The sequence below is a fragment of the Oncorhynchus masou genome, chromosome 12 (assembly GCF_036934945.1).
Source record: "Oncorhynchus masou masou isolate Uvic2021 chromosome 12, UVic_Omas_1.1, whole genome shotgun sequence".
NCBI lineage: Eukaryota > Metazoa > Chordata > Actinopteri > Salmoniformes > Salmonidae > Oncorhynchus > Oncorhynchus masou.
Genome location: NC_088223.1, coordinates 55,033,692 through 55,059,848, shown reverse-complemented (window position 1 = coordinate 55,059,848; position 26,157 = coordinate 55,033,692). Strand labels below are relative to the sequence as shown.

The 26,157-nt window shown below is 44.7% G+C and overlaps 2 protein-coding genes across 2 annotated transcripts; one reads left to right on the top strand and one right to left on the bottom strand.

Moving 5' to 3' along the window:
* Positions 1-973: 973 nt before the first annotated feature.
* LOC135549162 (endonuclease domain-containing 1 protein-like) lies at positions 974-5,906 on the bottom strand. The gene is made up of 2 exons (XM_064979204.1): positions 5,567-5,906; positions 974-2,029 (listed from the first exon to the last, which is right to left on the bottom strand). The coding sequence occupies exons 1-2, from the start codon at positions 5,864-5,866 to the stop codon at positions 1,433-1,435; spliced, it is 897 nt and encodes a 298-aa protein (XP_064835276.1). The 5' UTR covers positions 5,867-5,906; the 3' UTR covers positions 974-1,432.
* A 1,060-nt stretch (positions 5,907-6,966) lies between these two features.
* Positions 6,967-24,979, top strand: LOC135550453 (GRB10-interacting GYF protein 1-like). Its single transcript, XM_064981249.1, is given in 26 exon segments — positions 6,967-7,272; positions 9,149-9,568; positions 9,790-9,854; positions 11,034-11,081; positions 11,204-11,333; positions 11,724-11,819; positions 12,031-12,148; positions 14,157-14,271; positions 14,418-14,620; positions 14,716-14,894; positions 14,996-15,098; positions 15,198-15,353; positions 15,517-15,665; positions 15,800-16,034; positions 17,694-17,840; positions 17,843-17,892; positions 18,182-18,279; positions 18,351-18,451; positions 18,954-19,027; positions 19,131-19,472; positions 19,793-19,968; positions 20,109-20,266; positions 20,427-20,596; positions 22,461-22,517; positions 22,650-22,758; positions 22,979-24,979. Coding segments are annotated over 24 exon segments (3,117 nt in total). The 5' UTR covers positions 6,967-7,272; positions 9,149-9,568; positions 9,790-9,819; the 3' UTR covers positions 23,047-24,979.
* Positions 24,980-26,157: the final 1,178 nt, after the last annotated feature.

Sequence of the window (26,157 nt, the reverse complement as noted above, 5' to 3'; positions counted from 1 at the left end):
ATCTTCTGCTATTTTTGAATGCTCCCTTTCATTCAATTCCTTAAAATGTCTAATCAGAGTATGACAGGCCTTTCATTGGCTATCGCCTATCATAACCCCACTTTCATGAAATGTACTGAGAGGACTTTTTACTGAGCACCCTCTGTAGTATGGAACACTCATGTTGTCACGCCCTGACCTTAGAGAGCTTTTTATGTCTCTATTTTGGTTTGGTCAGGGTGTGATTTGGATGGGCATTCTATGTTCATTTTTCTATGTTTTGTATTTCTTTGTTTTGGCCGGGTATGGTTCTCAATCAGGGACAGCTGTCTATTGTTGTCTCTGATTGGGAACCATACTTAGGTAGCCTTTCCCACCTGTGTTTTGTGGGTAGTTATTTTCTGTTTAGTGTTTTCTGCACCTGACAGAACTGTTCGTTGTAGTTTCTCACTTTGTTATTTTGTTCTAATGTTCAGTGTTAATAAAAATCATGAACACTTACCACGCTGCGCTTTGGTCCGATCCTTCTTCATCAGACGACCATTACACATATGCTAAGCATTCTGCCAACAAGCCTCTTTTGTCTTGTCATTTCAGTCTTTCCTCTCTCCTCCATGTACACAGAAGTGTGTCTTGACATGGTTGGCAGACTGTAAAATGTAAAAACCTGCTCTCTAATCTATCTCTGTGGAGAACAAATATGGCCTTCAGTGTCAGGTGAGGTTAAGTAGCAAGGCAGTGGTAATGGTAGATTAGCACAATACCACAGGCAGATAAAGCACACAGGAGATTCCATGTGGACTTTGACCAAAGACAAAGGAGAGTGAGTGAGTGATGAGTGAGTGCAATCAAGGGACATTCATCAGATAGTTACAGTGTTACCTGCAATATGTGTGTTTTTGCTATTGAACCAAACATATTTCAAATGATTGCAAAATAAGACTTTTCTTTATCTTACTAGTTGAAGAAAAGAGACAAAAAAGGAAATTGAGTGAAAGTCTTTATTCATCAAGAAACGAGGGGCTTGTGCACATGATTGAACGTCATTGGAGAAAGTAGGATTTTAAGCTGAGGAAGCTTTACATGCAAAAACATGTGTCAAAACTGGGATCTTAAAAAATATATATATAAATCTGCCACGTAAAACCTTACTGGTTTATATGATTAACTGGTTTATAAAGGGTTTATAAGTAGGCAAACGGATTGTCAATTACCATTACTTGGATTGCTTTAATGTATTTGTAAAATATGTTGATTCTTGCAGGCTACATATTCGATATATGAGGCGAGCGATCATGTAGGTTACTGTGATATATGCGTGCTGAGAGAAAATAATTGAAGAAGGAAGAAGCAAACCGTAAGCATTCATGTAAGACAACACGTCAGATTCACCTCCTTTTTGATTACATTATAGTTTAAGTAAATTACGCTACACATAATTGTTTGTATAGTGTCAAGTCATGTGCAGGCCATTATCAGGGGATACACAGTTATCATAGAAGATCTGAAAGGTCTTGTCCACAAAGGTGACACTCTTGAGGAAGTTCTCCAGCTGTTGAACAGACATCTCCAGCACCTCAGGCCTCTCTTTCTCATTGAGACCGTGGGCCGCGTAGGCTGGGAACTTGGTGCGCTCCTCAAAGGGCGTGTTGCGGTCGTAGTCGATGCAGCAGTAAGCTGACCACAGGTAGGTGGGAACGGCCACACGGTCAATGTTGTGGCGGCGGATCATGTTCCCTGAGGTGGTGACACCAGTGACCATGTAGGCGGTGCCGCGGCAGTAGTTGTTGAGGCGGCGGCGTATGGTGTGCTCGTGGGTCTTCCAGGGGCCAATGTTGAACTCCCGGACCTGAGGGACCACGTTGGTCAGGGTGTAGGTGGCTGCCTTGTCGTTGGGGTCAGACTGGTGCTCGTCAGGGTTTAGGTGGCCACGCTCAAAGTTCACTGTGTTGGAGTAGTCTTCCAGCACCGCTTGGGCATCCTCAAAACTGCGATGGAGGTCGCCTTGAGGAAAGGGCTGCATCTCCCCAAAATCAGACACTGTGGCGAGCTGACAGAGAGCAGAGGGTTAGTGCTCCTAGCAGAACTGGGTTCTTAGAGCTCCTAGCAGAACTGGGTTCTTAGAGCTCCTAGCAGAACTGGGTTCTTAGAGCTCCTAGCATAACTGGGTTCTTAGAGCTCCTAGCATAACTGGGTTCTTAGAGCTCCTAGCAGTACTGGGTTCTTAGAGCTCCTAGTAGAACCGGGTTCTTCGAGCTCCTAGCAGAACTGGGTTCTTAGAGCTCCTAGCAGAACTGGGTTCTTAGAGCTCCTAGTAGTACTGGGTTCTTAGAGCTCCTAGCAGAACTGGGTTCTTTGTGTTCCTAGCAGAACTGGGTTCTTAGTGCTCCGAGCAGAACTGGGTTCTTAGAGCTCCTAACAAAACTGGGTTCTTAGCACTCCTAGCAGTTCTGGGATCTTAGAGTTCCTAGCAGAACTGGGTTTTTAGTGTTCCTAGCAGAACTGGGTTCTTAGAGCTCCTAGCAGAACTGGGTTTTTAGTGTTCCTAGCAGAACTGGGTTCTTAGAGCTCCTAGCAGAACTGGGTTTTTAGTGTTCCTAGCAGAACTGGGTTCTTAGAGCTCCTAGCAGACCTGGGTTCTTAGTGTTCCTAGCAGAACTGGGTCCTTAGAGCTCCTAGCAGACCTGGGTTCTTAGTGTTCCTAGCAGAACTGGGTCCTTAGAGCTCCTAGCAGACCTGGGTTCTTATTGTTCCTAGCAGAACTCGGCGAGACGAAAGCGAACATCTGTCCTTGCATACTTACTTCAAAGACCTTCGCTTGAAAAACAAGAAAAAATAGGCAATATTACAGTTTGTCCCTCTATATACGCCGTAGCAACAACATAGCCAGAACACTTCCTCAAAACAGTGTGAATAAATCTAAGATAAATCTGTAATTAATTTCGAAGTTTTTGCCAAGGAGTTCTTAGTTTTTTATTTTACATCTAACTAAGATGTTTGGTGCAGTATTTCTCAAGTTTAAAAATATGCATTATAACAAATCCTTTCTCGTTGAACGACAGCAAACACTTAATAGAAGAATAGGGTCCATAGTTCCCAATCCTACTAGGAGTAGTACTGTAGAGCAATCACCGATGAAGGGGCATAGACTTCAACTACCAAACTCAAATCAAATCAAATGTTATTTGTCACATACACATGGTTAGCAGATGTTAATGCGAGTGTAGCGAAATGCTTGAGCTTCTAGTTCCGACAATGCAGTAATAACCAACAAGTAATCTAACTAACAATTCCAAAACTACTGTCTTATACACACAAGTGTAAGGGGATAAAGAATATGTACATAAAGATATATGAATGAGTGATGGTACAGAGCAGCATACGCAAGATACAGTAGATGGTATCGAGTACAGTATATACATATGAGATGAGTATGTAAACAAAGTGGCATAGTTAAAGTGGCTAGTGATACATGTATTACATAAAGATGCAGTAAATGATATAGAGTACAGTATATACGTATACATATGAGATGAATAATGTAGGGTATGTAAACATTATATAAGGTAGCATTGTTTAAAGTGGCTAGTGATATATTTTACATCATTTCCCATCAATTACCATTATTAAAGTGGCTGGAGTTGAGTCAGTGTGTTGACAGCAGCCACTCAATGTTAGTGTTTGCTGTTTAATAGTCTGATGGCCTTGAGATAGAAGCTGTTTTTCAGTCTCTCGGTCCCAGCTTTGATGCACCTGTACTGACCTCGCCTTCTGGATGATTGCGGGGTGAACAGGCAGTGGCTCGGGTGGTTGTTGTCCTTGATGATCTTTATGGCCTTCCTGTAACATCGGGTGGTGTAGGTGTCCTGGAGGGCAGGTAGTTTGCCCCCAGTGATGCGTTGTGCAGACCTCACTACCCTCTGGAGAGCCTTACGGTTGTGGGCAGAGCAGTTGCCGTACCAGGCGGTGATACAGCCCGCCAGGATGCTCTCGATTGTGCATCTGTAGAAGTTTGTGAGTGCTTTTGGTGACAAGCCTAATTTCTTCAGCCTCCTGAGGTTGAAGAGGCGCTGCTGCGCCTTCTTCACGATGCTGTCTGTGTGGGTGGACCAATTCAGTTTGTCTGTGATGTGTATGCCGAGGAACTTAAAACTTACTACCCTCTCCACTACTGTTCCATCGATGTGGATCGGGAGGTGTTCCCTCTGCTGTTTCCTGAAGTCCACAATCTGTTTTGTTGACGTTGAGTGTGAGGTTATTTTCCTGACACCACACTCCAAGGGCCCTCACCTCCTCCCTGTAGGCCGTCTCGTCGTTGTTGGTAATCAAGTGTGGCCACACAGTCGTGGGTGAACAGGGAGTACAGGAGAGGGCTCAGAACGCACCCTTGTGGGGCCCCAGTGTTGAGGATCAGCAGGGTGGAGATGTTGTTGCCTACCCTCACCAACTGGGGGCGGCCTGTCAGGAAGTCCAGTACCCAGTTGCACAGGGCGGGGTCGAGACCCAGGGTCTCGAGCTTGATGACGAGCTTGGAGGGTACTATGGTGTTAAATGCCGAGCTGTAGTCGATGAACAGCATTCTCACATAGGTATTCCTCTTGTCCAGATGGGTTAGGGCAGTGTGCAGTGTGGTTGAGATTGCATCGTCTGTGGACCTATTTGGGCGGTAAGCAAATTGGAGTGGGTCTAGGGTGTCAGTGTAACAGTATAACTGTAGACCATCCCTTCGCCCATACCCGAGCGTGAACCAGGGACCCTCTGCACACATCAACAACTGACACCCACGAAGCATCGTTACCCATCGCTCCACAAAAGCCACGGCCCTTGCAGAGCAAGGGGAACTACTTCTTCAAGGTCTCAGAGCTAGTGACGTCACCGATTGAAACGCTATTTAGCGCGCACCGCTAACTAAGCTAGCCGTTTCACATCCGTTACATCAGGTAGGGTGGAGGTGATATGGTCCTTGACTAGTCTCTCAAAGCACTTCATGATGACGGAAGTGAGTGCTACGGGGCGGTAGTTGTTTAGCTCAGTTACCTTAGCTTTCTTAGACCTATCTTAAACTTAAAATAATAATGTGTGTTCCCCAACAGCCAAAGAAAAACCTGCCGAAGACCAAAACATCACAAAATGTTGTCATGATGAGCAATCTGTTTCTACTGGGAAGCATATGGTCAACTTTATGGTAAACTTTACCATATGCTTCCCAGTAGAAACAGTTTGCGCAGTAAAATTGCCGCTTTTTTCTCATTTTTCAAGCATAGGTCTTTACGGAGTATGCGAGCACAGACGTTCACTTTGCCTAGCCGAGTTCTGTTAGAAGCAAACCGAACCCAGGTATGCGGACACCTTTAGCTTTAATAAGATAAAGAACAGTGGTACTAAAGGAATCTCAGTCAGTGAACCCTCATGGACTCTTTCTCCTGGACTCTTTCACAACAGTATATTGCTCACTATTCGTTATATTTGCACAGAGACCATCGACATCTTATTGTTGCCAATAACACAACAAAATTATTCATCTCTAGACACAAGCACAAGGCAATGTTGCAGAGATAATGTAAGATACACGAGTCTGTCAAAATACCTGTGGCTCGTACATCCAGGGCACATCAACCTTTTTGGTGCCGTCCGAGCGCTTGAACGTGTAGGCAGAGTAGACGGGGATGTGATCAAAGGTGTCATACAGGGTGACAAAACGTGGCTTGCCGTTGTAGCGCTGGCAAATCTTCTTTAGTGCTTTGTTCTCAAGTCCCAGTGGTGGTGTGCCCATGTACATGAACTCGCGGCACGCAGGTGAGTAGTTCTCCTGTACCTCTGCCTCCACCATCACCAGAACTAACACCCAGGCCAACGCCTGAGCTCGTGCTATGATGCAAGAAACCATGGAGAAGAGTGCTCACGAAGTGGTGCAGTAGAAGCTGTCAGTATACTTGTCTCTGAAATTGAAAGTCTCTCTATCTCTGTTCATAGGTTGGCTAGGCTATGCAAATCCCCTGTATTGGAATGCATATAGGCCCCACATAAGAGTGATTATACTGTGTGTGTGTGTGAGAGAGAGAGAGAGAGAGAGAGAGAGAGAGAGAGAGAGAGAGAATACAGGCTATGTGCATACTGCCCACAAAATGAGGTGGAAACTGAGATGCACTTCCGAAACTTCTGCCACATGTATAACTATATTAGAGACACATATTTCCCTCAGGTTACACAACTCCACAAAGAATTCGAAAACAAACCCGATTTTGATAAAGTCCCATATCTATTGGGTGAAATAATACAGTGTGACATCACAGCAGCCAGATTTGTGACCTGTTGCCACAAGAAAAAGGCAACGAGTGAAGAACAAACACCGCTGTAAATACATCCCATATTTATGATTATTTATTTTCCCTTTTGTGCTTTAACTACTTGCACATGGTTACATGTATATAGACATAATATGACATTTGAAATGTTCATATTCCGTTGGAACCTTTGTGAGTGTAATATTTATTTTTTATTTAACTTTTGACTATAATTTATTTCACTTGCTCTGGCACTGTAAACAAACATTGGGGCGGCAGGGTAGCCTAGTGGTTAGAGCGTTGGACTAGTAACCGAAAGGTTGCAATTTCGAATCCCCGAGCTGACAAGGTACAAATCTGTTGTTTCTGCCCCTGAACAGGCAGTTAACCCACTGTTTCTAGGTAGTCAATGAAAATACAAATTTGTTCTTAACTGACTTGCCTAGTAAAATTTAAAAAATATATATGTTTCCCATGCCAATAAAGCCATTTGAACTGAATTGAGAGAGGCATGCATTGCTTGCTGTTTGGGGTTTTAGGCTGGGTTTCTGTACAGCACTTTGAGATATCAGCTGATGTACGAAGGGCTATATAAATAAATTTGATTTGATGTTTATCCCACTCCAGCCCGAGAGGTGGCGGTAATCCACCAATAACTAGTTTGTCCATCGCGCGAATTCTTGACAAAAGAAAAAACACAGCTGTCAAATGAAGCAAAGAGTGCGGCCATTTTTCTAAAACACAAACAAGAAGAGAAAGCGAGTTGTGAAAATATTCGCAGCGAGTGTTGGTCAGAGGAAAGTATAGCTAATTAATCAAACGTTCAACAAATAGTTGAAAGGAAATAACATTAAGATATACAGATCGTTGCGAAATACACGTATATGTTAACTGGATTTAACGAGCTACATTTCAATTTCGTAAAATTTGCAGCTACCAGCTAGCTAGGTTGTAGCTGGCTAGCTGGCTACTTGGCTGGCTAGCTAGTGCGACCAGCTTTCAACGAAAGGTGAGTGTCGAATTTGGAACAATTATGTAAGAAACGTGTTCTTCTGCTGTGGAATATATTGCAATGTTTACTGCTTGGAATAATCTAACGTTCTCATTTTTGTTCATTGCTGGATTGTGTCAAGATAGTTGACATTGTCCGCACACTGTGCAGCAATGTTAGCTAGTGAGGCATTCGTTAGCTTGTTTACTAACGTTAGCTAGGAAAAGGTACAGGCCAAAGCCGCGGGCTAAAGTTGAGATGTAGCCTGGGCGAGAGGAGTGGGCGGAGTGCGTGAAGTGCTTAAAATAGGCCAATAAACGTATAAAAAGGGGTTCAAGAACCCCCACGTGCAGGAACGCCCTGACTTGCGGGCCGCAATCACGATACTCAGTGGAGTTGAGTGGTGAGACCACTACATCGACTCGGTATCAGTCCATACTTGCAAAAATGTCAATTCTACCTATGTCGTTTTTGATAACTTAATTCTGTGACCTGTGTCAAATTGCTCCGTGCAATGAAGGGGCTGATCCTTTTGCGTTAACAATAGCCCCCTTGCCGGAGTTTGTCTAAAATGCTAATTTAAAAAAAATCAAACTACAGATTGCAGCATCCGAAGAAGAAAAAAGTTACAAAACAAATATAGGTACACATGAAAGAATGGATTTTTGTTTTTACACGTATCAACTGACTTGATAGTAGTAGGAGCTAGGCTTCACTCCGCCAAAACTCATCGCCTCGCCACTCAACTCCATTGAGCATCGCGTAGTATGGGATGCGCATTTGAAGTAATTTCCCTATTCGAATAATATCAGGAAATTGCTTAGTCGAAAAACACGATAAAAAAATAAAATCAACTCTGTTTAAACTTGTTTGCTGCATATCGGGGGGGGGGGGGGGTATAATTTGTTGAACGTTTCAACAGGAGTCTGTTCCAAAATCTTTGTAAATAACACTGTTGCCAACAAACGCATACAAAGTTGTATAGCGGCAGAATATGATGCCAGGTAGGGACTGGACAATTTTGTTTAGTTTTTCACTCACCACATTTATTCCGAAAATGTCTGTCATTACTTAAGAATAAGCGTGGTGAGTTGATGCCCATTCGACAGATAGTTAGCTAGGTGAATTGATCATGCTACTTTGTATGCATTGTTTGTTGGCATCCTTGTTATTTACAAAGTTTTTGGAACAGATTCCCATTGGAACGTTCCACAAATTATACCTACCCAGCAGCGGGAATTGGCAGGGACCTGCCTGTGGTGTGTGCATGGGAGAGAGGAAAAGTAGCCACTGACTCGAGCTAGTGAGACCAACTTGAAAATGTCATAGGTTGTCTATCATCCCACCTGGCAGTGCCTGTCTTTAACCTATCAAATCTAAATAAACATACTTTAAAATAGCCAGGTGTTAGCTAGTTGAGGATATTTTGTCCTTATCGAAAACAACTCCATTCAGATTAAACACGTGTTGGTTACTGGTTGTAGCCTACTCGTTCTCATTTAGCTGACTTAATTCCATAATTTACATTGCATTTAACATTTATTAGTTATCTCACACTTTACATTGCTACACATGGAGCCGCTGGCTGTGGTGTCAACATCAAGCTACATGGGTGAAACCTGTGTCGGCTCTACTGTATGTCTTTTTATGGGGCGCAGGTCACAACTAACTGCGTAGTTGCTAGCCTTTATCTAAGCAAGGAGAAATGTACTGCACATTTGTGGTCACATTGTACGAACGGTCAATGAAATGTATGCGACTAAAGTGAAAACCCTTCAAAGAATACTCCTACACAGTATTATAACTGAGAATGCTGAACACTCAATTTGCCACTTGTGAACACTGAATTGAATATCTTGTTCTCTCTGTCGCTCGCTCTCTGTTGTTTCCCCAGGTGTTTGGAGGCAAGGGAGGGTTAATAGACCCTGAGGAAATAATCAAGCAGTAGGACTGTGAGAAGTGGAAGGAATAATACATGCCGGTGAAGATGACACTTGTCTCTCCCTGTGCAGCCGCTGTTCTTCACACTATTGCTTCATAGTCATTATTATGATCAACTTCAATGTTGATGTAATTACTGGTGCTGTTTGTCCATGAAAATTTAGTTTTCGTTTATATCTTTGATAGCTGTCACGTTTGGCCTCCTCCGTCACCTCACCCAACTCCTTTCCCTGAGTCTGGCAGCTATTTGCGCAGCATATCAGATTTGTGTGGTCTGAACAATCCCACTCTAAACCACTGCACACTGAAGAACCAAGTAGCCTTTAACTCCCTCATCGAATCTGGACGAAACTGGTCCAGTCCTCTGGACAAGGTTAGAGCGCTACTCACTCTGTAAAATTGCCCAGACACATTGTGAGGACGTTGTCATTGATGTGGATGTTGGGGATGTATGTTATTTGGGACAAATCTTTGAACTTTGTAGTACAAGATGTATAGTATTTTATTACTCCTGAAGTGGACAGTTGATTGTATGATTATGATGTGGCTCAGTGTCATGATATGGTCTGACTGACACCCATGTTGTGCCAACAGAAGCCTTGAGCTCCAGTTGAAGAGAGAAGTATGACTGCTGAAACACTTAACTTCGGCCCAGAATGGTGACGCATCTCTTCCTTCTCTAACATAGTCCTTCTTTTTTCCTCCCTGCTTACCTTCCTAGCCCATAAATAACTCTTGTTTTTCATTGACTTGATCTTATGTCAGTAAATTAAAGCTCATCTTCACTATTTTAGGCCCCCCCTTACTCCCTGTCTTTCACATCTCTCCTCCCCGTTACTCCCAGTCTTTCACGTCTCCTCCCTGTTACTCCCCGTCTTTCACGTCTGTCCTCCCCGTCTTTCACGTCTGTCCTCCCCGTCTTTCACGTCTGTCCTCCCCGTCTTTCACGTCTGTCCTCCCCGTCTTTCACGTCTGCCCTCCCCGTCTTTCACGTCTGCCCTCCCCGTCTTTCACGTCTGCCCTCCCCTCTTTCCGTCTGCCCTCCCGTCTTTCGTCTGCCCTCCCCGTCTTTCACGTCTGCCCTCCCCGTCTTTCACGCCTGTCTTTCACCCTGCCCTCCCCGTCTTTCACCTCTTCACGTCTTTCACCTCTGCCCTCCCGTCTTTCACGTCTGCCCTCCCCGTCTTTCACGTCCCCCTTTCACGTCTGCCCTCCCCGTCTTTCACGTCTGCCCTCCCCGTCTTTCACGTCTGCCCTCCCCGTCTTTCACGTCTGCCCTCCCCGTCTTTCACGTCTGCCCTCCCCGTCTTCGTCTGCCTCCCCCGCCCTCCCCGTCTTTCACGTCTGCCCTCCCCGTCTTTCACGTCTGCCCTCCCCCGTCTTTCACGTCTGCCCTCCCCCGTCTTTCACGTCTGCCCTTCACGTCTGTCTGTCCTCCCTCCTTTCTTCCTCATTTACTCCTTCTCAACACCAGCGAACACACTGCATTTTTTTCCTTCCACATTTTCTCCTTCCCCATTGTCTTGTATTCAGAGTGAGTGCATGACCTGTCATTTTAAATTTTAGAATGTAAAGAAAAGAGATTATTTTTGTTTTCATATTGTATATATCAAACTAAAATAATAGGATGCCTCCAGTTCTCCTTGAGAAATGCCTCACTCGGGATGTTTTTGCAACTTGGACTTCTCATCCCTCCAATCATTCAATAGAACACCACAAACATAAATTCTTGCTATGTTGCCAACAACTCGACATATCCAGATTGTACTAAAAGCTAATCCTCACCCGTGGTGTATTGTGTACTGTATTTTCATTTTGCTCCTGCTTGTTGCCCTTAGTTGTCTAGGGGAAGATAATGGGCGATGCATATCCAACCTAAACTTGAGGTGAAGATAAATAAATGGATATGCTCATACACATGGCCCAGTACTATTATGTCAGTAATAATGATTGCATTTGAAGTGTTATTAATGCATGGATTGTACTTATGGAGATTTCTTGTCCCTAGGCTCCGTGCACTATCCAGAGGGGGGAGTGTGACGTCCCCCCCTCCTTCTCCAGCCATGCCAAAGTCCAAGCTGGCTGATTACCGCTATGGCCGCGAGGAGATGCTAGCACTTTATATAAAAGATAACAAGGTGAGCTTATGTACAGTAATTTGTGATTCACTCTTTTATAATGAAGATTCCAATACAGGTGTTTATATTAAAGATTGCTGGCTGGCTAGGACTAATGGACATGAAGTAGTGCTGCGACGATGCCAGTATTCCAATATTTTTTTCCATGGCAAAAAGGACAACACGAAGCAGACAACTCTTTGTTCTTTTAAAAAACCTGCTCTATGCAAAATATTGTGCTTAAACTTGGAAAAAATGCCTCTGGATGACCACGTCTGTTTCCCACAATAGGGCTGTTTTCTTGAAGTTAAGTCCGCTTTGTGTTTTGTTTCCTTGCCACGATACTAACGAGTGTCACGAATCTGGTATCGTCCTAGCCCTAGTATGAAGTAAAGCAAACTGTGTTGTCAGCCCCCAGAGGACATGCAGGATAAGGAGTTTGCTGCTATCATGCAGGATGAGCCTGTGCAGCCTTTGGCCCTGGAGCCTCTAACTGAGGAGGAGCAGGTGAGACTGCAGGAGATATAGGAGCTGTTAGTGAGTCAGAGGTTCACCGCTTTGATGCACTGAAGCATTTGGCCAGGATCAACTCTCTCATATCTCAGCTCTTAGATGCTACTTTTACCCACAATATGCTGATCAGATCCTGCTTCACTGTAGGTTGACAAAACGTCATTCAGTGTTAACGTCATCGACCCTCCTGCCTTTTGTCCTGCAGAGAAACTTCTCCATGTCTGTGAACAGTGTGGCTGTGCTGAGGCTGATGGGAAAGGGAGGCGGGGCTGCCCCTGTAGGCGTTTCTAGGGGCCGTGGAGGATGCATCAGAGGAGGTAGAGGTCAGTCACCACCTGGAGTGATCAGGACGGTGCAACTCTACATATAGAAATGTATTCACTAACCAGCAGATCAGACCTGCTTACTTACAGCTGCACTAGGGTCGGACAGGCTTCAATGTGTAGAATTAAACACTGTGGCGCCGGTGCGAGATATGGCTCGGAAAACGCACCTCGATCCAGGGATGAGAAATGCATTGTACTCTGAATTGTCCCATTAACCTCTACGGGACTGGTGCCCCTAAACTGTGACCGTTGTTACTAAGTTGCGCTAATGTGACTAGAATGTTTTATGCAACAGCCAACTTTCCAGGACTTAGACATGTCTTTTATGTGGGCAGAAAGCTTAAATTCTTGTTAAGCCAACTGCAGTGTCCAATTACCAGTAGCTCTTACAGTGAAAAAAATACTATGCTATTGTTTGAGGAGAGTGCACAACACAACTTTTATCAAGGTGACTTGTTTGACCCATTCACCTCAGAAGGTAAATTATGTACTTCAATAATCTTTCTCTGATTTGTCATCGAGGGTCCCGGAGATAAATTGTATGATAGTTTTGTTTGATAAAATACAATTTTATGTTCAAATGTAGGAACTGGGGTCTACAGTTTGACCCCACGGCCGTCTCTGGCTCCACATCCACCTGCCCGGCCATCTAGATGTGTATAAGCTAAACATCCATGTATGACATTCCTGGGAGTGTGTAAACTTAAATGTTTTATTACCATAGCGTTTTTGTATGTTCTCTATACTTATGTACTTGCGAATGTATCAATTGACCAATTCGGCACATTTGGGGAAAACTCCTGGCAGACTTGGTACAAAGTATCGTGTAGTAATGTAATCTGGATCAGTCTGACACTTTGCACACACACTGCTGTCTGCAGGCCAACTTCTAAATTACACCACTTGCATTTCAATGATTAAAAAAACAAACAAATACACGTTTTTTGTTTTGTAATATATTTGACCAGATCTGTTATATTCTCCTACATCAATTTCACATTGCCACAAACTTCAATGTTTCCTTTCAAATGGTATCAAGAAATCAAATCATATTTTATTTGTCACATACACATGGTTAGCAGATGTTAATGCGAGTGTAGCGAAATGCTTGTGCTTCTAGTTCCGACAGTGCCGTAATAACCAACGTGGAATTGTTAGCTTAGATTACTCAACTGCTACCTTATACACACAAGTGTAAAGGGATAAAGAATATGTACATAAAGATATATGAATGAGTGATGGTACAGAACAGCATAGGCGAGATGCTGTAGATGGTATAGAGTACAGTATATACATATGAGATGAGTAATGTAGGGTCTGTAAACATATTACGTGGCATTGTTTAAAGTGGCTTGTGATACATTTTTGTACATAAATTTCCATAAATTTCCATTATTAAAGTGAGCTGGAGTTGAGTCAGTATGTTGGCAGCAGCCACTCAATGTTAGTGGTGGCTGTTTAAACAGTCTGATGGCCTTGAACATGCATGTCCTTGCTACAGACAGTTAGATTTGGGTATGTAATTTTAGGCAAAAATTGAAAAAGGGGGTACGAATCTCTTACACCGAGATTGAACGACTGCTTGTTTATTTGGAAAATTGCCCTTTTCGTTTTAATGCTTGGTAGCAGAAGCCACAGCAGTCATTTTGGAAAAGACAGTGTCAGCCAATCATCTCCTTTGTTGTTCAATACGACATGGCATTCCATAATGGCTGCTGTGGCTATTGCTAACTAGCATGAGTATGAAAAGGGCCGTTTATTTAACTAGCAGTTCAATCTCCTCAGTGTAACAGTTGGGATAATATGCAACTTGGAGAACAGCGCATTTCTCATTCTTGGATTGAGATACGTTTTCTGCGCCATATCTCACGCCGGCTCTGCGGATTCTTTATCTACACAGGAACCCCGTCCGACCCTAGTGGAGCTGTAAGCAAGCAGGTCAGATCTGCTGGCTATGTATTCTCCTGCTGAATGTGCCCTAGAATGGATTTATGTGTTTGGGTAGGGAGGGGGAGAGGTGAAGGTGCGTTCTACCAAAGAGTTCCTGGAGGTCCTGATGAAGGAGAGGTGGGCTTCGGCCGTGGCCGGGAAATGCTCCGCAGCCAAAGCTGGGATGACCGGTAGGCTCATTGTCCTAAACTACACTGCCCTCACCCCCAGATGGTTATCATTCAATCATATAGATGGCTATTGTGTGTGTTTAGTTTTCCATATTCTACACTCAAGGTGTTAAACAATCCCGTTAACTGGTCTTTCCTTCTGTCAGAGCTGAGAGGCCAAGGTTTGAGAAGCCAAACACGTGTGCTGAAGTAGTGCGTCCAGGGTTCGAAGAGGCTGGGCCTCCGGGCAGGAAGGACTCTTGGCGTGCTGACAGCGACAACTGGCGTACCCTCCGAGAGGAGGAGGAAGAGGCAGCAGCAGCAGGAGGGGAGCAGCCAGCTTGGAGAGTTGCAGGATCCCGCCGGGATGGTACATACATGCATATAACCACTCATACACCCTCTACCCAGAATGTATTTGTGCATGTTTCCCTATGTCTGATGGAGACTCCCTCAACAACACAGATGGAGGTCCTCGTTCTGCAGGCTGGCGTGATCGTGGCGGCCGGAGGAAGTTTGAATTCCGTGACGGCGAGGGCCCCCGCAGGGAATCCGACAGGGACGGCCTTCCTGAGTGGTGCACCGACGAGGAGGATGGAGAGATGGGAACCTTTGACTCCTCTGGGGCCTTCATGTGCATCAAGGTGCGTGTCTGTTGGCCTGCTGTCTTATCTGTCTGTTTGTCCGTGTGTGTATTTGCATGTTATTTGTACGTCTATTCTGAGCCTTGTGCTTGTCTTAGCAGAAAGACTGTAAGGACACCATCACTGAAGAGGATCTGGAGTTTGAAGCTCTGGAGGAAGAGGAGGAGAATGATCAGGGAGGCAAGGACAACAACGATGACAGAGGTTAGACTAGATGCTTTCCCTGGCTTTAGTATAGCAATTAACAGAATATATTTTATGCGTTTATAGAAGACCTCTTGTCCCTCTACTCCTTTCATCTAGATGAATGTGAAGCAGCAGGTGAGGGAGAAGATAAGTACAAGACTCCTTCTCCTCCTGCCATCTCTGGCTCTCCACCCTCAGACCCTCTTCCTGCCCCCTGCACCACACAGGCACCCATCTCCCATCCCACCAAAACAAACTATGTGCCCTCTGAAGGTAAATATTGAATTACTGATGTTGTGAAGCATCTTCACTGTGTTGTGTGTGTGCATCAGTTGGTATCTGCTCCAGAAGATGTTTCACCTGTATGATCAGTCGTGGCCCTATTACAGTAGTATATGTCTCATCCTCTCTACCCCTGTTCTCTCTGGTCTCATAGGCTGCCCACTTCCAGGGAGTGGTGCCCAGCTCAGCCCAGACCCCCCCTCCACCACCACTTCCAGCCTGATGCCTCCTCCCTCTGGATCTCTCCTCCCCTCGTCAGGGGGAGAAGCAGAGGAGGACGAGGGCATGAAGCACCTGCAACAGGTACGAGGCGGGTTGCAGTACCCTATAAATTTGATTGGACGTTCAATACCGGATCTATTGTCAGGCGTGTGATTATGCTTGTACTGGGGGAATGTGTGTGACGTAAATGTTCATATTTATTTACTCCCTTGTAGGAGGCTGAAAAGATGGTTGCCTCACTGCAGGACACATCCCTTGAGGAGGAGTGTTTCACTCAAGCACTACAGGAGAGCCACACAATCACCTCTCACTCTCACACACACCCAGCCCCACACTCTCACACGCACGCCGCTGGACACACACACTCGACCCATAGGGACTGTGCCCTGCCCCTCTCCCACGAGGCAGCCATGAAGTGGTTCTACAAGGATCCCCAGGGAGATATCCAAGGTAGACACATATACATTTTTAGATATACAGCCACCAATTGTGCAAGTTTTCCCACTTAAAAGGATGAGAGAGGCCTGTAATTTTCATCATAGGTACACTTCAACTATGACAGACAAAATGAGAAAAAAAATCAGAAAATCACATTGTAGGTTTTTAATGAATTTATTTGCAAATTATGGTGTAAAATAAGTATTTGGTCAATAACAAACGTGTATATCAATACTTTGTTATATACCCTTTGTTGCCAATGAGAGGTCAAACATTTTCTGTAAGTCTTCACAAGGTTTTCATACACTGTTGCTGGTATTTTGGCCCATTCCTCCATGCAGAGCTCCTCTAGAGCAGTGATGTTTTGGGGCTGTTGCTGGGGAACACGGACTTTCAACTCCCTCCAAAGATTTTCTATGGGGTTGAGATCTGGAGACTGGCTATGCCACTCCAGGACCTTGAAATGCTTCTTTCGAAGCCACTCCTTCGTTGCCCGGGCGGTATGTTTGGGATCATTGTCATGCTGAAAGACCCAGCCACGTTTCATCTTCAATGCCCTTGCTGATGGAAGGAGGTTTTCACTCAAAATCTCACGATACATGGCCCCATTCATTCTTTCCTTTACACGGATCAGTTGTCCTGGTCCCTTTGCAGAAAAACAGCCCCAAAGCATGTTTCCACCCCCATGCTTCACAGTAGGTATGGTGTTTTTTGGATGCAACTCAGCATTCTTTGTTCTCCAAACACGACTATTTTGGTTTCATCTGACCATATGACATTCTCCCAATCTTCTTCTGGATTATCCAAATGCTCTCTATCAAACTTCAGATGGGCGTGGACATGTACTGGCTTAAGCAGGGGGACACGTCTGGCACTGCAGGATTTGAGTCCCTGGCGGCGTAGTTTGTTACTGATGGTAGGCTTTGTTACTTTGGTCCCAGCTCTCTGCAGGTCATTCACTAGGTCCCCCCCGTGTGGTTCTGGGATTTTTGCTCACCGTTCTTGTGATCATTTTGACCCCACGGGGTGAGGTCTTGCGTGGATCCCCATTTCCTAATAATTGCTCCCACAGTTGATTTCTTCAAAGCAAGCTGCTTACCTATCACAGTTTGTCTTCCCAGCCTGGTGCAGGTCTACAATTTTGTTTCTGGTGTCCTTTGACAGCTCTTTGGTCTTGGCCATAGTGGAGTTTGGAGTGTGACTGTTTGAGGTTGTGGACAGGTGTCTTTTATACTGATAACAAGTTCAAACAGATGCCATTAATACAGGTAACTAGTGGAGGACAGAGGAGCCTCTTGAAGAAGTTGTTACAGGTCTGTGAGAGCCAGAAATCTTGCTTGTTTGTAGGTGACAAAATACTTATTTTCTACCATAATTTGCAAATAAAATCATTAAAAATCCTACAATGTGATTTTCTGGATTTTTTTTCTCCATTTTGTCTGTCATAGTTGAAGTGTACCTGTCATGAAAATTACAGGCCTCTCATCTTTTTAAGTGGGAACTTGCACAACTGGTGGCTGACTAAATACTTTTTGCCCTACTGTATATGTGCGCATGCACACGTTCAGTGATTTTATTTTTTACATATCACTACTTGTTGCTTATAATATCTTACAGATACTTTATCACATTGTCATCTTGTTTTGTCATAACCATGTCTTCCCGGTCCAGGTCCTTTCTCCACGGTGGAGATGTGTGAGTGGTTCCAGGCCGGCTACTTCACCATGACCCTGCTGGTAAAGAGGGGTTGTGATGAAGGCTTCCAACCCCTGGGTGACGTCATCAAAATGTGGGGCCGCGTGCCCTTCTCCCCCGGCCCCTCCCCCCGCCCCTCCTGGTGAGACAGCCCCCACCATCTCGGGGGCCCTCTGTGAGTCAACGAGCACATGTCTGTCTGGGTGTTTCTTGTTTCTGTTCACCGGTTGGTTGGCTAATTAAAGTACTGCAAAGGCACAGATACTTGACTGTGGTAAACTTATTTTCTGTGAGGAATTTATAGCAGGGTACCTCAGTGGCCGAGGTAAAATCTACTGAAGAGCTCCTGTAGCTCTAACATGTCTATCAGAGCAGATAATCAGTAGCATAGTAGTGTGCTAGGGTGTTGTCTGTAACTGTGCTACAGTCGGTATGGTAACCCTGTAGGTCATGTTATTCTCTAGGGCAATATGGACCAGGAGCTGCTTAAGAAACATTTGGAGCAGGCAGCTACTGCAGCTCTATACCAGCAACTACAGATGAGGTTCCAGCACATGAACAGGTACACACACACGCGCACACACACACGCACACACACAATGTATGTGAGTGTATTAATGTGTGTATTTGCAGGAGTGGAGATTCTAGCATGATGCCCTCGATGAACAGGTCCATGTCAGTACCTGATAATGGGTCCATGTGGGACATGCATACCTCGGCCTCCCAGCAGTCAGGTACTGAAGAGGAACACGATGCATCTTCCCTGCTTCACATACACCTTTATATAAGCACACTTTACGCAGATGCGGTCAAATATATATTGGAACCCACACATGATTTGCTTTTTCCTCTAGAATAAGTTTGAATTAAACTTTTTTTGTGTTCAAGCATATTTGATTTACAAATGCACAGGACAAAAACAAAAATCGAATCTCACGTGACGATTTTGAACTTAATTAAAGTGGCCTGGGTAAAATGCTAAATTGTAATTAATTTTGTTGGAGGCAAGTGATTCTCAGCAGGTGTAGTTTATCCTACTTGTAGTAATTGGCAGGTGCCACCATGGTAAAAAAATAACCATTCAACCAGTTTTGAAGAGATTATTCTGCTCAACGCACTCAATATTTCATATCCCCCCCACACTGAGGCACCTCAGCTATAAATATTTTTATTCACACAGATGTCCTTGTACATATTGTCATTGTATGGCAGTAATGTGTTTGTGGCTCTTTCTAGGTGGTGAGGCCAACCTATGGGACTTAACCATGAGTCATTCCACTCAGGGGCCATCTCTGGAGCAGCTTCAGAAGGTACCGTCTTCGTTTCATTTACTCTCGGTCTCCCTGTCTCTCTCGGTCTGACTCTCTTTCTCGCTCTCTCTCTCTCCCTGTGTGTTCATCTGCTGTACCGCAGCTCCAAGACCGGCGTGAGGCTGAACTCAGGGCCAAGCGAGAGGAGGAGGAGCGCAAGCGGCAGGTCGAGAAGAGGAGGCAGCAGGAGGAACAGAAGAGGCGTGATGAGGAGGAGCTGTACAGGCGTAAGCAGCAGTGTCGGCAGCAGCAGGAGCTGATCATGAAGCTGCTACAGCAGGCCCAGCCCGGGGCACCAGGGTGTGTCTCTGGGTCAGGGTGGAGCGGCTCCCAGGCCTCAGCCCTCTCCAAACAAGGCAAGAGCCTCGGCCTGCTGGAGCTGGAGACCGAAAGGCTGCTCAAACAGCAGGCCCAGCACCAGAGGGCCCAGCATCAGAGAGACAGGGTGAGGAGACGCACACAACCCCAAAACCTTTACACGGGCTGTCCTGTCAAGTCTATTCCATTTCAAAGCAGGGATTAATTGACACACTAGTAGTTTCCTGAGAAGAAATGTGTAATCTGCGGATATTTATTACAATGCCCATATGAATAAATTACATTTTATTTCCGTGTCAAATCGCCCGTTGGCAAACCCATCCCTTATGGGATGAATTGACACAAACAAACGTAACAATAATTCACTGTGATCAATCAGTCATAATTCTTGTGGTGCTCTCTGCAGTGTGAACACTGACAGATGTTCCTCTGTTCTCTCTACCCCAGCATGGAGGCTTGTCTATGGGCCAGTGGGGTGAGGGGTCTGTGGGCATGTGGTCTGGTGGGGGCATGGAGCCCAAAGGCAGCTCTGGAGGGATGGGTGTCTGGGAGGAGGCTGTGAAGAACCAAAACAGCCTCCGCAATATGGGCATGAAGAACAGCCGCAGCAGCCCATCTCTCAGGTACTCCTCCCTGTGTGCACGCTCACGCTGTGTGCATGCGTCTGTTCAAAGCCTCGCGTTAGCATTTTGTGTGCATGTAAACTGTTCGAAGGCCTGCGTTTCTGTATGTGCGTAATGGTTGCTTCTGTGTCCCCCTGCAGTGAGCAGTACATGCTGAGGAAGAAGCGTACAGAGGAGGAGGACAAGCTGCTGAAACTGCTGCAGGGCATGAAGCCCCAGGATGGCTTCACCACCTGGTGTGAACAGATGCTGCACGCACTCAACACCTCTGCTAACAATTCCTCCTCCTCACTGGACGGTAACAAACGCACTCCTTTCCTACATCACTGGATCTGTCAAATGTCTTCACTGACCTTCACACCTACACAAACATCTCCTTAGTTGCCTGACTCCAGCACTTGGCCTTTCTCTTTCCCCCTGGGGTTAAGTGTAAATGTCTGTTGTCGTCCTCTGAGCAGTGGCAACCATCGTGGCCTACCTGAAGGAGGTGGAGTCTCCCTACGAGGTCCATGACTTTATCCGCTCCTACCTGGGCGACACCATGGAAGCCAAAGAGTTTGCCAAGCAGTTCCTGGAGCGCCGAGCCAAACAGAAAGCCAACCACCAGAGACAACAGCAGCAACAACAGGTGTGTGTTGTATGTATTCTGAACACAAATAAACTTTGATTTGAAAGTCCAGCATTGGTTCTCAAGTAACACGAGGCTGAAAAGACCTGGCATGGGCTCTCAGATTCTCAAAACGTTCTGCAGCTGCACCATTGAGAGCATTTTGACTGGCTGCATCTGCACTTGGTATGACAACTTGGCAAGGTGCTACAGAGGGTAGGTGCTACCCAGTACATCACTGTAGCTGAGCTCCATGCCATCCAGACCCACTGGTATAGAGGCTGTTCTCTTTGTGATCGCACGACAAGCGGTAGAGATGCACCAAGTCTAGAACCAACAGAACCCTAAACAGCATCTACCCCCCAAGCCATACGACTGCATTGACCCCTTTTCGAACAACCTTTTTTGACTCATCACATATACTGCTGCTACTGTTTACGATCTGTCACTTTATTCCTAGTTATACTGAACACAAATATTAAACGCAGCATTGTTGACCAACAGTGTTGGTCCCATGTTTTATGAGATGAAATGAAAGATCCCAAAAATGTTCCATATACACAATAAGCTTGTTTCTCTCAAATGTTGTGAACAAATGTTTACATCCTTGTTATTAAGCTTTTTGCCTTTGCCAAGATAATCCACCTACCTGACAGGTGTGGCATATCAAGAAGTTGATTAAACAGCATGATCAGTACACAGGTGCACCTTGTGCAGGGGACAATAGGCCACTCTAAAATGTGCAGTTTTGCCACAGATGTCTCAAGTTGAGGGAGTGTGCAATTGGCATGCTGACTGCAGGAATGTCCACCAGAGCTGTGGCCAGAGAATTTAATGTTCATTTCTCTACCATAAGCCACCTTTGGCAGTATGTCCAACTGGCCTCACAACCACAGACCATGTGTAACCATGCCAGCCCAGGACCGCCACATCCGGATTTATCACCTGCAGGATCATCTGAGACCAGCCACACAGCTGATGAAACTGTGGGTTTGCTCATGCAAAGAATTTCTGCACAAACTGTCAGAAATCATCTCAAGGAATCTCATCTGTGTGTTCGTCGTCCTCACCAGTGTCTTGACCTGACTGCAGTTCGGTGTTGCAACTGGCTTCAGTGGACAAATACTCACCTACAATGATCACTGGCATGCTGGAGAAGTGTGTTCTTCATGGTTGAATCCTGGTTTCAACTGTACCGGGCAGATGGCGTCGTGTGGGCGAGTGGTTTGCTGATGTCAACATTGTAAACGCAGTGCCCCATGGTGGGGTTATGTGCCGGCATAAGCTATGGTCAACGAAAACGATTGCATTTTATAAATGGAAATTTGAATGCAGAGATACCGTGATGAGATCCTGAGGCCCATTCATCCGCCGCCCTCACCTCATGTTTCAGCATCATAATCCACGGCCCAATGTCGCAAGGATTTAAACACAATTCCTGGAAGCTGAAAATGTCCCAATTCTTTCATGGCCTTCATATACTCACCAGACTTGTCACCCGTTGAGCATGTTTGGGATGTTCTGGATCGACGTGTACATCGGCGTGTTCCAATTCCTGACAATATCCAGCAACTTTGCAGTCATTGAGGAATGGGACAATGGTCCACAGGCCACAATCAACAGCCTGATCAACTATGCGAAGGAGATGTTGTGCTGCATGAGGCAAATGGTGGTCACACCAGACACCTTAAAAAATATATATCTATCTGTTGGTCAGATGCATATGTTTATTCCCATTCATGTGAAATCCATAGGTTATGGCCTAATTAATTTCAATTGACTGATTTCCTTATATGAACTGTAAATTGTTGCATTTCTATTTTGTTCTGTGGTTGTGTATGCGTAGAAGAGCTTATCAGTAACCACCATCCCTTTCCCTCACCAGCTATCAAAGGAAGTTTCAGGGCTGTCCAACTTTCCTATCCAGGTAGGCTCCGTCCAGGTAGGCTCTGTCCTCAGTTCATGTCATCAACATGCATTTGTTTTCTTGATGTAATCACATCTATACTCTTCTCATGCTCTACACCACTTATTTGATTGAGCAAAACCCCTGTTATGTCCTCTCCCTATGTAGTCCATGTTCCAGGCAGCCCAGATGGGAAAGGGAGGAATGTATGACAGTCAGGCTGTAAAGATGAAGAAGAAACAGACCATGATGCTTCACTCTGACCCTAGCATCTTAGGTATTCAGACACTCAGTCAATAATAATAATAATACCCACAGTACATTTATTAAATGTCTCAGCACAGTAAAAAGTAAACTCTACATGGAGTTGAAGTATTGTGTATTTGTGTGTGTGTGTATACCGGTAACCTGGGAGAGGGGTAACTTTCCAACTGGATAGTAGTAGATTCCATATTAGTTGTGGATATAGAGATGAACTGTGGTGTTTTGTCCTGCAGGATATTCATTCCTGAGCGCTGGGGACAGGATGAACCTGGGTGAGATGGAAACAGTGGAGGATTATTGATCCACAGCATCTACCTGAATCCACCTGAGGCCTTATACCTGGATTAAAACAGACACTGACACACACACAAACCCTCACCTACACCCACACAGACAATGACGAATGTGCACTGCTGAGCTACTTTGCCCCCTCAGATGAGGACCTGGAAAAGTAGTGTTTTCTCTCTCATCTCTGTGTGAGGGGGGGGGGGGGGGTGCAGAGGAGTACCCTCCTGCACTTCTTACAGTTAAGCACCTTAAACTAAACTAATGCACTTTATCACAGGGTTTCAATTTTTGAAATTACGTTTTGCCAGTTTGTTTTCTTGTTTTTAGGATGCAAAATGTGCATATTGTGTCTACAATATGAATACACACATGTGGATGTGTGTGTGCAAACATACCTAAGTAAGGAACTGGAGGTTACATCTCCAATAATAATGTCGGGTGATGAGGATTTCTTTTGGAAAGTATATACTTTTTTTTTCTTTAAGTTTTTATATAAAATGTAAAGCTATAACAAATTGCATTTTATTAAGAAAAAAACTTGAAGGTTTGCACTTAGATAAACAAAACTAGTTGTAGATAAGTAGTGGAAGAAAACGTTTCTTTGAATGCTGGTGGGTTTGTGTGGTAGACTTAAAGCCTGCACAATTTTTATTGCTTACAGAGATGCATAAAAAGGCCATGTTTTTACTTTGTTCCATGAAACTTTTTTACTTTGAAGAATGTATGCAATGTGTGCCCATATCAGATGTATAGGAGTGATTGGTAGCAAATGAATGTGTATGTTTTGTACATGGAATCTCTAAGCGAGAGTGGAGAGGGCTCTTTTCAACCAATCTTTCACCAGCTCCTCATCCCCTAAATGACTTCATGAAGGTCTTTTGCTTTGGTGTCCAGTTACCCGACTGGCCGTCTGTGTTTTGTCATTGGTGCATTGCTGCCCTCATTCTCCATGGTGAGTCACGACGGTCCATGGGCTCTGATTCGCTGATACAACTGTGAAAACAGATCTTATGATTCAAGGCAGATTTCCGAGGTGTATTTTACTGCAGTTAAGTCACTCTCGTTTAAAGAACCATAAAGTTATGTTTAATCATTCTCTTCCTTGTGGTTATGAGAGTTGGTAAGACCAGAGAAGTCCCTTGCATTTTCCAAGGGGATCTATTGCCTTTAACGACATGTCAGTGTTGAGGTCTTGCTTTCCTGCTTCCATGCAGTTTTGCAGACGATTGCCACTGCGTATGTTAACCCTAGTATTGATAGCTAGAGTGCTGTCTTTTTGTTGCTTTTTGAATAGAATGTCAGTTTTTAAACAAAGTGAAAGTATTTGGACTTGATATGGAGCACTTTTGAAGCTGCTACACTATTGTATTTTTATATTGTTGTTTTAGTTGTTTTTTTTGCCTCTATGGTAATTATTTTTACTTAAAAAAAAAAAATCTGGGTGTGGAAATGAATGTATTCCAAAAAACTGAAATGTACAACAGTGCATTGAGATGAAGCTAGACTTTAAACAAATCTTTTGGAGCTAATGAGTAGAGTTGTGCTGAAGAAGTATTAGAATCCCAGAAGATGAGCAACTGTAAATGAAACCAAGGTGGACACGGCTGAACACTGCCTTCTCTTACTGCTCTCTGAGAAACACATCCTAATAAGGTGAAGACATCTGTCCACCGCCATGTTGTCGTCCTCTACAACACACACGAGGAACTAGCATGGGGAATGTAGCAGTCGTGTGTTTTTTTTTATCTTTGAATGTCTGGGTTGTTACTATTCATGAATGATCTCTTGCTTTTCCTCATTGCCTAAATCTTGTGACAATTGAGATTTTGAAGATGTGGGCAGAGGAATGATCGGTACGTCATCAGCAAACTGAAACGGTCTTCGCTTTAACCGGTCTGGATTATATTTTTAATGGGGGAAAAGCCCCCCCCCCCAAAAAACAACAACTAATGTATCAAGGAGAATGGATATTATTTTTGGGGGGCTGTGATAATGTAATATGTGGCTATCATTTGATGCCAAGGGTTGGAGTGAGATGGAGTGAACCTGAGCTGGGCAGAGAGGAGTCAAAAATCAGACTCCTTCCGCTCTCTCTCCTTGTACCTCCAACAGAGACTTGTTCATCAGGCCGGCCTCCTGCATCCTTGCCCTAGTTGATTTCCCCCCCCCCCTTTTACAAAATCCTGTGCTACGTGTCATGGGGTTTGGCATGCTGGGACCATGTGACTGGAGGCCTCCTGATGTTAAATGGACTTCTAACGAGAATTATTGAATGTTCTAGAAAATAAACTACTAAAATGGGGAGAACATTTTTTATTTTTTTACACAGGCAACGGACTCATTGGTACGGGTGGGGTCAGTCGTGAAGCTTGTTCATCTTGTGCTTTTGTTGGGTCTAGTTGAACATTTATCAAATCACAGAGCCGAGTGTTGGGAGATGGACAGGTTTGACTGAGTATGCCCCGTCTCGTTGTATTTACTCTCTTACTGGACAGTATTCCTCAAGGATTGCCTTTCCCTCGGCATTCGCCACAAGAAAAGACAACATTGAGGACGACCTTGACACAGAAGACCAAATTCTTCAGTGTTGCAGAATGATGCTGCGCTGACCACCCAGAGATTCACAGAAGGCAAGTTAACGATGTGACCATCTGTTTTTAGAAAGGGGCTCACTGGGGAAAATGTATGTTCTTTGTTACAGGTGTACTTTCTGTTGACTTTCTAGGTTACTATCTACCTGAAGTCCCACGTAGGACAGGTTGCGACACGGGGGAACTACATAAATTATTTGACTAGAGATCCTATTTAATAGGTTTGCTGTACCAATTGTCGTGATAGGTATTCAGTGGAGAGTTGGGTAATTAATAGGTTCTTCAGGATATGTGTCCGTTTTAATGAGTTTGGACATCTAGGTATGTCTGGACAGCCCCCCGGTTCCTCATGCTATACCCAGTGGTTCTGGGATGTAATAGTTTATGAATCTATTATGATCAGGGTTCTTGTGTTTAATCATCCTAGTCTTAATAGTGTTGTTTCTGCAGGATACCTCATGGACACCACCACCTCATTGCTCTGTCCATGTAGCGGCCTCTGTTGGACGACTGTCTGCTGTGTGTTGGCGGCT

Bases quoted from the DNA above. Each gene is read 5' to 3' on its own strand.
- LOC135549162 (XM_064979204.1), bottom strand. From the start codon at position 5,866: ATGGTTTCTTGCATCATAGCACGAGCTCAGGCGTTGGCCTGGGTGTTA. The intron at 2,030-5,566 runs GTATTTTGACAG...GCTCTCTGTCAG, and splicing joins CCTGGATGTACGAGCCACAG to CTCGCCACAGTGTCTGATTT.